A 10,958-nucleotide genomic window follows, 5' to 3' on the forward strand; every position below is an offset into this window, starting at 1 on the left:
TGTTCGAAAAAAAACTTTGATTTTAAAAACTTGACGTTTTTTCGTATGCTTTAACACACATCTTCAGAAGTGACTGTTAACTAGATTAAATAATGACAAACAGACTTAGTTTGAAATCTGCGAAAGAAAAGGAAAGGAAAAATAATTACTTTTCTAAAAGGCTAGTAAAGAAAACTTTTCTCACTGTAACATTGTGTTATTATTAATTTGCTAGCAGACACTCTTGAAATGTTTTATCTGCAAGGCTTGTTTCATACAGCAAACAGAAAATGTAACCAGTTTCTACCACAACATTTTTTTTCGTTTCACTACTCGAAAGCTAACTTGATGAACAGCAAAACTGTCTGATTGTGTTCTTCACTGCTTGTCTCACTTCAACGATCTTCCAACAGTAAAGAATGGGGTTCAGTGCTGAGTTTAAATACACTAACGTAGCTGTACATTGTCTAGCGAAGAATACATATGACGACATTTCATTGTAACCCCACAAAGCTGTAACTATACCATGCGGGAGATAACAAAATACCATTGTCAACTGCAACCACAGTGCACTAGAAACTGCCTTTTTGTATCGCTCTATGCACACTGGAGTTGTTTGGCTTGCTTGTTGTTGATGAACATTGCCTTGTACTTGAGTTTTGTGGTGACGGAGAGTCACAAAAATCTTTGTGTAAGAAAGGATTGAGGTTGTTAGGCAAAGTGATATGATTACGCAGCCACACCATAAAGTTATAAGGTAATTCCAAAAGTACATTGCTGTAGCGACAGTGGACACGGCCCAAAACGAAACAACGATCACATAAGCTCGCTTCACAGTTATGGCCTGTCTGTACCTTAGCCTCAATAACAGGGCGAGAAGTCTGTCCACGCTTATTGCAGTCAATGTAAATAAAGACACTGAACACAGAAGATAACCAGTTATAAAAACTGCTTCAAATGCGTAGCGACAAATCTCCCATCTTTCATTCAAGTGAGTCATCAAATAGGCAGCGTACAGAGGCTGTGAAATAAGACCAACGCATAGATCAGATGAAGCTAGGCTACGGAATAAGAGTTTGGACGGCGGATGAAGTGTCGACTCTTTGCGAAGAGCTACAAGGATCAGAATATTTCCTAGAACTGCAGAAATCGACAGAAAAATGTTGAACACCGAAACAGTCAACAACTTGTAAGGTATTCCAAAATTTGACAAACATGCTCGTTCAGTAAAATTGGATGACACCATTTTCTTGCAATATGGGTGTAAACCGTTTTAACCACGGGTCGTATCACCAAAGGATCACTGGAGCTTCGTGCTCTGAATATAAAAATCGGTGCTTCGTATTTTGCAACCAAATTAAATAGGCAGCCCTCTTAACGCGGTCAATTCCCCATTTAAAAGACCTCTCAGCCCCGTCAGATTCCATTCGATGACGTAGCTCTACGTCAGATCCGTACAGTGTCTCTGATTGGTCATTGCTTCCTTTTGAATTTCGCTGGAAAGTAACTAACCAATCAAAATTCATAACAGCTACTTCGTCAGTGTGCCGGGAATTTTTGTTGTGTCAAAACTCAAATGTTTCTCGAGTGGCGGGCGGATAGAGATGTTTATTTACCAAGGCTCAATTGTCTTTCGGCTTTGGTGACGCCTTTTATGTCCTCAAACATGTCAAAGTAACTTAATTGAAAAAATAAATTTGACCAGAAATGTAACGTCAAAACCTAGTTTTTAATTGTGTTCATTTTCATTTAATGGGTGAAAATAGCAGATTATTTCTTACAAGATAAGTAATCCATGACTGAGGAAGAAAATCCTGTAGATATGGTCGAGCTTTTTGTTTTTGTAAATATTCTTAAAGTTGGAAAACGCCAAACTAATTGCATCTGCGGAAGAAATAGATTTACTCAGCTTTCTACACTATGTAAACATGAAACAAACCTTGAGCAATAAATCTGTTCTGTGAGTCGCTTAAAAATCCTGTACAAATAATTATATTTGCTTTGTGTAATTGCGAAAGAAATGTGAAACAAATGATAAGTTTGCGTTTATTTTTCAATAAATTTGTTAATGCTACGAAAAAGGCAGTGAAGTGAAAAGATTCACTGAGTCGGGTGGGATTTGAAATAACCCTGCACGTCTTGTAGCGTTACTAGAGCGCTGCTACATCTCAAACAGGGCTGCCACAGGTCAAGAAATGAGCAGGAAAAAATAAAATTCTTCAAGGTCAGGGAAAGGTCAAGGAGTTGAGTGAGTCAGGGAAAATTGACATTTTGAAAAAAGTCAGGGTAAATTTGAATATAACACCGCTGACTTTATACAATTGATGGCTGGAAGAAACATTTCAGGTCAATGTTATCTCAGCGATATGTTTTTTCTTGGAAGCGGGTTCTGGAGGCTGCTACTAAGTCAGACATTTTTAATTTATTTGGTTAGCTAAATTTTGTTTTTACAGTCAAACCTTTCGTAAGCGGACGCCCTCGGGAAGCGAAAAAAGTGTCCGTAACTGGAGCTGGTCGCTTACGAGAATAGTTCTCGTAAGCGGCCACTAGAGGTGTAGGGGATAGATGGCCGCTTACGGGAGCTTACCCAGCTAACAATAACCGGACGGACGTAGATGACGACAAAACAAACACTGAAATATCGTACTGCAATTACTGTAAAATCATTGTGACGAACGGCGGTGTGAAGTTGATTGATAAAAACAAGATACCGAAGTTTTTTTAGGATTTTATTTGGGGTGTCCCCTTACGAGAGCTTAAAAACAAAGAATAAGTCTAAGTCGTAATCTGTGAAAGTGTCCGCGGCCGCTTACGGGAATGTCCGCTTACGAGAATGTAAAAATACAGAGTTTGTATGGAGATTAAAACGGAGTTTCAGACAAGGCGGCCGTAAGTAGAGCTGTCCGCTTACGAGAGTGTCCGTAAAGAGAGCTTCGACTGTATCGGGAAAAAGTCAGGGAATTTTGAAAACTTATGTCGGTGGCAACCATGTCAATGGTTTTTAACCATCTGGGAACAGTGCGTGAGTGACAGACTGTTTCTTTAATTAACATAGCAACATGAACCGGGAGTGTCATATCATTCAGCCAAAAACAAAACAGGAAAATTTTGATCGAAATCAAATGGTTCGATGACTTTCCGGAAATTTTTTTGGAAATTCTGGAGACCCTCCAGAGTTATCCTATCTTACCGCTTGGAACGGAACGCGAGAAATTTTTGTACCATTGGTACGTTTTCCATTGTCCTCTTTAAAGGACGTCACCGTGGTTTTTGTTGCCAATGTAAATGCTAACGTCATCTCTTTTTCCGTTCGTGGACTTATTTTGGAAAAGTCCTTGCCGTTATTCAATGGTAACTCCACTGACCTGATTTTTTGGCAAATGGTAAGCACGCCGGAGGATACAGCCTTAGTCATGAGGTTTAGAAGTGTCAGTTTTACGAGCAAGCTCTCTTGGGTGTGGTGGTGAAGGAAAAAATAGCTTACTCACAGGCTAAAGAAAACATCAGTTGCATGACTGCCGCTATATTTGGTGTTTTTCTTTACTCAGATGTTCCACACACTGTTGGATTTACCTTGCTTAGCTGCGGCTCTTTGTACATCATGGGCCACTAAAGGTATCGTATTGAAACATCCTGTCAGTTTGATATTCACACAGTCACTCTATTTGAAGTAATGTTAATTTTAAGCGTTAAAGGAGATTTTACGAAAATTGAAACAAATATAAAATTGGCAATTTCTGTCCGTGAACCATGTGTTGTAGCAAATTTTCTTTTGTTTTCTGTATACGTAGCATCATCAAGCAACTAGAAGTTCTGATACTCCCCCTGGACGGGATGTCAGTCCAATTAATGTTATCTTCCAGTCACGTTGCTGAAACAATTTACCAGCATCCATTAATACTCCTGGCTGGAGAGAGGAATTACGAGAGTAACGTATCTTGCACAACGCAATACCCCAAGCAAAGCTCTCATTTGGATCTCTTGATTCGCAGTCCAGCGCACTAACCATTAGAAAGGGATTATCAGTCTAAGTAATGAAGAGCTTTGAAGAAGCCATGAGCATCAATTTGATTATTCTTTTCTGGGTGTTTTATCCAACAGCAAGAGCCAGCAATGGCGATAAGATGGTGTTCGTTCAGTCTTCTGTTGACTATTTTTTGGACCCGGAGTACAAGCCTCTGTTTAGCTACATCATGAGACTAGAGGCTGGACAGGGGGACACCATAGACAAGTAAAGCACAATTCATAAATTATTATTAAGATATTATTAGTTTAATGCGAGATTGAACTTGTAGTCGGGAGAATATTAGCCTCCCACGCAGTGTATCACGGTCGCCCCTTAGAACGACTGCGTGGGGGGCTAGGAGAATAAGTACCTTTTTTACTTGCGGCATTCTAGGCAGAATGACGTATTTATCGGTGACGCCACGCTGACGTTAGAATTTTCACTGTGCACGTGATTGCTTGTGCTGATTTTGATTGGATAAACCAGTCATTTATGTATTAACGTGCGCATGGCCATTATAGATCCCAGATATTTGAAAAGAGAATTTTGTAGTACTTTAGATATTTACTTTTAATTTCTCTTTGTTTTGCAGACTTGCAACACTTCATTCTTTGTTAGAAGACAGGCTGGAACAACCTCGTGTTGTTGTATCTGCGCAAATTGCTCCAGTGCTACTAAAGTAAGCAATGTTTTATAATCATTCCCTTGTAAAGCTAGAGTGAGTGCTCTTAGCATTATCTCCAGCACATTTTGTATCGCAACGTCCAAAATGTATCCGGAAATCGCTTAACAAACAGCTAAAAGCATTCAGTATTATTTCATTGAAGGCAGAAACTGTAAGACTATGGGTGAGATAAAATTAATGAAACTGCAAAGATTGGTAATAAAATTGTTTTGCCCTTTTGTGTAGTTAAGCTCCATTTTAAAATAATTATTGGATCTTCCTCTTAGCTCCCTAATGGAAACCATTTAGCGTTAACCTTTTATTTATAAACGCATTTTGTTTTGAGGAAGATTTTAATCATTCGTGCAGTGACACAAACTTCTCCCGTTGTCCAGTGAATTTGGCAAATATATTTTGTTTTTGTAATTTTCACTAGTGTGATGTTTTCCACCATCCTGGAAGAAGCAGACGAGGAGACAGCCAGTCGCATGGTTCCCGTCATACTGGAGAGAGTTGGACTTCTGTATCCTGTACAAAACTACCAGAAAGAAATTCACGAGTATGTCACTTTCATTTCAATAAAGAGGGTTCTACTTCTTTTAGAAGAAGAAGCTCCTACGACCTGTTTCCAAAGCGTAATAAAAACATCGAAATTACGGAAGTAATCACTTCTGATTTTAGAAAGAGAATGTTGATAAATACAAAACAACCTGAATACGCGACAGAATGTTCACGTTAGTGTTTACTTCTAGAACTTGGCATCAAAATTGGCTGTATATTTTTAAAGTGCTGTTTGACTTGTAAGAGGAGCGGGTTGTTTTTTTTAGTGGAGTGAGTGGTTCGACAGTGCGCGCACGTAACGAAGGAATCGCGAATCTGTAGGGGCCTTTGCAGCCTTTTCTCTCAGGAGACAATGCTTGTTTTTGTGGTTTTGTGGTTCAACTCTTTAGCGGTTTGTGGGTGTTTTGTTACCTTGACCACCTTGTACAAACTGGAGATTAGTATGGATACACTAAATGCCCACATTTTTCTAACAGAAAAGCATGTATTTGCAAACTGGTAACCGCGTTTTTCTACGCTGGTACGTTTGGCTTGGTCCAGCACATCTATTGGTTGATTTACCTTCGTAAAGAAGTTTACTAGTCACTCACATCAACAATGTTGTATTTACTAGGTTGCTGTCAGAGCGGCTTGTTCAGTTGTGTCAGAAATACCCAAACCTGATTGTCAGGTATCAACAGGATATTATGGACTTTGTCAGTGGACTGAAAAACCTCGGCCCAGCTAAAGAGAACTTTTACGTTCACTTGGTAAGTTAGTAAGAACAACGAAAAAATGGAACCCATAAGCTTTCATTTGGGATGGGGGAGCTATACTCGATGTTTGGTTGGACTCCCATAAAAACATGTATATTTTCTCTTTATCTTTGAGAAACGCGGAAGATGATCCTAGAAAATCTTAAATTAAAACTTCTACTGAAGACTTTTCATGGCATTGTTCATGCTTGGTAAAAACATGAATTCAAAACGACTTTGAACTACTGACTTTGCGTGTAAATTGTATCTCTTAATAGGTGTGGGTCATCGGCGAGTTTGCCTCGACTACGCATGATAGTGGATGCACCGTTCAAAATATTGTTCAGTATTTTGAGGTAAACTAAGTTCTCTCCCTGATTTCAGTCTCTTTTCTTTTATCTTTATCCGTTGGCTTTGAAGTTCAACTTTGCACGCAGTCAACTCTTGCCTTGCGGACACCCTGCTATTGCGGACACTCGCTATTACGGACAAAATCCAGATCCCCGGCGAAAAAAGTTTGACTGGAAATGACTCCCGCTATTACGGACTTTCGCTATAACGGACACTAAACGACGCCCCGAGCGTGTCCGCTATAACGAGAGTTGTAAATGGTAATCTTGATATTAACGCCAATTTGGTTTTTTTCCAGGTGTTTGAAGCTTTAACGTATGAAGTTGTGATGCAGAATGCGCCTGGAAAGGTACAAATCGTTCCACTGCTAAATGTCTTTGTTTTAAATCGTTGTTTCTCAGTAAGTCACATTATGTTCTTTTTTTTTTCTTTCTGCAGGTTTCTTTCAGTGGCAGACTCGTCTCGGTTCTAATGACAACGCTGGCCAAGGTAAAAGTTAAACTTTGTCAATCCCGGACTTGATATATTAAAAAAAAATTCCTACTGGTTTACATACATTCTTTATGAAATCAGTTCTATGAGTTATGTAGACAAGCTTTAACCATTATCCAGTTGATTATCAGTCAAAGGACCATGTGCCGTTTTTTCAAATCTTTGTTAAAGCACCCGAAGAGTTTCCGATCATATCAACCAATCAGAGATAACCCGAGCATTTTGCGATAGCTCACGTTGCTTAGTAACACCTCACTGCCCAAAGCCGCAAGCTCAATCTTTTCTCGAAGTTGAGGTTTTAACCGTAACAATTTCAAGGTTCCCTGACCTCACTGATTTTGTTGCTGTTTTTCTTCCCTTGTAGCTTGCATCAAGATGTCAGGATGTCATGCAGAGGGCTATTCTGTGCTTGAGCAAAGTAGTGCGGCAAAAACCCGTAAGTTTTCTTTTATTTTGTTGACAGAGTTTTGTTGTCACGAAAGACTATTTTTTTTCCCTTTACTATTTATTTCATTTTCTGTCAGCCTGGAAATTTGTCATGTTGTTAAGTTTAAATAAAAAGAAATAGAGTAATCACAGTCAAAATCTTGTTAAAGAAGTTTTTGTCTTAAAACAACTGGACCGACTACTTTCCAAAGTTATACTTTTAAACTTTTTTGCCAGGAGCTTCTTTCAGACCCAGAGTGTTACCCAGATCTTCTGATGCGAGCCCAGGAACTTATCAACCTTCTTAAACTACCCAAGTAAGTACTTCTTGTTTTAATTCTCATTACACAGAGTTTCCTCCAATGCAAATAAAGCTTGTGCTAGTTTCTTGTGCAAACGTTGTCAGGGTTGTCACGCAATGCTTCTTTGGCGTGATTGTGGCGTGACTGTGGCGTGACTTTCCCAACAACGACTCCAAAAATACTAAGCTATCTCTTTACTGTGTCATGTGTAACTTTGCAATATAAATTCTTTTTAGCGTCGCGCCTGTGATATTGAGCCCGGATTCAGAGGTTTATAGCGGAAGGTAAGTCAAAGAACCATTGCTGTTTATTTATTTATTTATTTTTTCTGAAACATAATACGTACGAATCAGTATCCGAATCACGATTCCCCAGCCTGCGATTTACAGCAAAGGCGTATTCTTGTGTCGCTGTACGCGTGCAATTTCTTGTTGGACACTGGGAATCGGAAACGCCTCGGGAAGTTTACGAGAATTTTCCGAAAGAGCAACCGTTTTCGGCTTTGTTGCTGCCAGTGCAATTTTGTGGGAGTGGGAGGCGCGGTGGCTTAATGGTTAGTGCGCCGGACTCCGGATTGAGCGTTTCGGGTTTGAGCCCTGCCGGGGAACTGCGTTGTGTTCTAAGGCAAGACACTTTACTCTAGTACTGCCTTTTTCCACCCAGGTGTACAAATGGGTGCCGGCGAATTTACCGCTGGGGAAAAACCCTGCGATGGACTAGCATCCCATCCAGGGTAAAGTAAAGGTAAAGTCTGTCTCCGAGCCATGAGGCTCATACAGCCGGAGCTTATCCCGGTTTCCGTAGCATTAAGCGACTAGGAGTATTGCTACTCCCCCTGGATGGGATGCTAGTCCATCGCAGGGTTACCCCCAGCAGTAAATTCGCCGGTACCCATTTATACACCTGGGTGGAGAGAGGCACTGTGAGAGTAAAGTGTCTTGCCCAAGAACACAACGCAGCGCCCCGGCCAGACCTCGAACCCGGGCCGTTCGACTCCGAGTCGAGCGCGCTAACCATTAGGCCACTGCGCCTCTCACGAGGGGAAGTAGAAATACTCCTTCAAGGGGGGAAGTAGAAATACTCCTTCCAGGGGGAAGTAGAAAATCTCCTAACCGCTAAATGCTACAAAAACCGAGATAAGCTTCAGCCTGATGAGCCACTTGGCTCGACAGCAGGCTTTGCCTTTTCACCAGTGCAATTTTAACGCACTATGTTATCCTGTTCTAATGTTTTGTTTGTGTATCTTATTTTAGGTGGCACAGAGACCGAAATTCTTCTTTACCTCTTCTCCTTCGCACTTGTGACACAATACTTTCTTCGTGAATTCAACAGGACAACACGTTTTTCACCAGACTTTTGGAACTCTAACCTGTTTTACTGATTCGTGTAGAACGGTCAATTCTTCATAATATGGAGCTCATGCTCGTCCATAATAATTTGCGTGGAAACGCAAAAAACTTCAACTACTTTTGGCTGAAATGACACAGGTTTACAACAACCCTATTCGAGTCCAAGTTTAGCAAGCGAGGGCATTGGTGAATTTAACATGGAGTCATCTCCAAGTTTTTAATATATCGGCAAATGTGAAACCTTGGGTGGGAGATTCTTAACTGAATAGAGATGAACTTTGTTGTTTTAAAAGATTTTAGAAAAGGAATTCTTATTCCAGTTTTTAATAGATTAAAAAAAGATTGGTAATTTAAGATATCCGGTCATAAATACACAATAGTACTATGTTTTGTACAGAATATATATTTTTATTGAATTGTAAAAGAATATTAATAAATACGTTTTTAAAATAACCTGTCGTAGCATTGAACTGAATTTATCTTTAGTTACTAAGTTGTTATTTTACTCGGTATCAGGCCTTTCTGCCCCTCTCTCAAGAACTGGCTCCCTTACCAAGGCTACGCCTTCGCGTTAATAACTCTTACTATACTGATCGATTGCTACAAAGAAAGAGAAAATTTATATAGTGGTTACTTACTGGAAAATACTACTATAAAAAATAAATAAATATGTGTTTAGAGTGGTCATGCACTTAGCTTCATATCTCAACGAGATAGCTAGTTTACAGGCATGCCACTGAAACAGAGGAAACAAATAATTTATAAATGAACATAACAAAGTTAAAAATCCCAACTGGCAGGAGGCAGACCAGTTGGCTATATACAAAGCGTGGTCGAGGATTTGAACTCGGGACTACCGAGAAACAAATCCAGCTAGTGACAAGGGCAGGCCTCGAACCGGTGACCTCCGGATAACAACACCAGCGCCCTAAACCACTCGGCCACGCTTGCCTCCTATAAAGCCTAAGCCATAGTGTTCCAGTCTTGCGAAAGGCCCAGTAAGACGGGCAACATTTACTTTTAACTTGACTCGCAACATTGTTGCATTGCAAGTTGTAGTTGCGCGTATTACCACCCGTGTTGCATATTGCGGCAACAGAGAGAGTAAAGCGAGTCACATGGATGGTGATATGATAAAGCCTGTATTTGATTACGTCAATGTCATTTGGACAACATGTAGCAATGCAAGGACAATCTTAGCAGGGTACTAAAGCTACAAAAGAGAGCTGCGCGAGTTATTCTAAACGCCGACAGAACGGCCCCTTCCGTTCCACTGTTTAACCGTCTCAAATGGCTTCCGTTTTATGAAGATGCAAAAGTAATATAACAAGATGTGCAATTACATATAAAAGGGTTCAAGGTTTCTTGCCTTCATATCTTCAAGAGAGTCTAAAGTTAAATAGTAGTATGCATGGTAGACACACGAGATATTCGAACTTCAACTTACTTTGCCCTTCTTTTAAGAGACAAACTGAAGGTGGGAGAACTTTTGCAGTTCAAACATGCCAAGCATGGAACAGCCTGCCACTTGAGCTTAGAAAAAAACCTTCACTTAACAGTTTTCGAAATAGTTTTTGCAGTTCAATTTTAAGAAAACAACATTTTATTGACCATTTTTTAATGTAAGATCTTATTTCGAATACAGAATCTTTTTTTAATTAGTTTTTAATAAGTAGTTTTTAATTGGTAATTCGTTTCTTATATATTATTGTATATCATAGGTTTTTTAATGTGTATCTTAGATTTTTTAAATACTTGTAAATAGGAGGGCCACGAGTTTGTTAGCTTTATAGCTATTAAGTGCTACCCTCTATAAATAAAGACGTTACTTACTTACTTACTATCATTTTTTGACACTTTTGCTCAAGTATACACGTTAAAATATAGAAGGCGTCTCCACATAAAATGCTAGATTAAATTCAAAAGGTAACAGAGCTGGTTTACCCGAGCAAGCAATATGTGCAATTTTCAGCTCTGTAAAAGAAATGTCTAAGAAAATATCACCATTAATTCTGTATTTGCCCTTGAAGTGTGTCGAATTTAGCGCGTAGCTTTCCTGTAAAACGTTAACGGTTTTGTCTGGTTTCGTCATTT

The 10,958-nt window shown here is 39.6% G+C and overlaps 2 protein-coding genes across 2 annotated transcripts; one reads left to right on the forward strand and one right to left on the reverse strand.

Annotated features, from left to right (window-relative positions):
* Positions 1-319: 319 nt before the first annotated feature.
* Positions 320-1,287, reverse strand: LOC144640882 (adenosine receptor A2b-like). The gene has a single exon (XM_078499940.1). It carries the CDS (start codon positions 1,223-1,225, stop codon positions 320-322), a length of 906 nt encoding a protein of 301 aa, XP_078356066.1. The 5' UTR covers positions 1,226-1,287.
* A 2,097-nt stretch (positions 1,288-3,384) lies between these two features.
* Positions 3,385-8,951, forward strand: LOC144640881 (AP-5 complex subunit zeta-1-like). Its single transcript, XM_078499939.1, has 12 exons — positions 3,385-3,594; positions 4,081-4,210; positions 4,578-4,664; positions 5,086-5,208; positions 5,824-5,959; positions 6,223-6,300; positions 6,594-6,644; positions 6,734-6,784; positions 7,152-7,223; positions 7,451-7,530; positions 7,752-7,799; positions 8,769-8,951. Exons 1-12 carry the CDS (start codon positions 3,528-3,530, stop codon positions 8,836-8,838), a joined length of 993 nt encoding a protein of 330 aa, XP_078356065.1. The 5' UTR covers positions 3,385-3,527; the 3' UTR covers positions 8,839-8,951.
* The last annotated feature ends 2,007 nt before the right edge of the window (positions 8,952-10,958 follow it).

Source organism: Oculina patagonica, unplaced genomic scaffold (assembly GCF_052425735.1).
Source record: "Oculina patagonica isolate OP01 unplaced genomic scaffold, crgOcupat unplaced537, whole genome shotgun sequence".
Taxonomy (NCBI): domain Eukaryota; kingdom Metazoa; phylum Cnidaria; class Anthozoa; order Scleractinia; family Oculinidae; genus Oculina; species Oculina patagonica.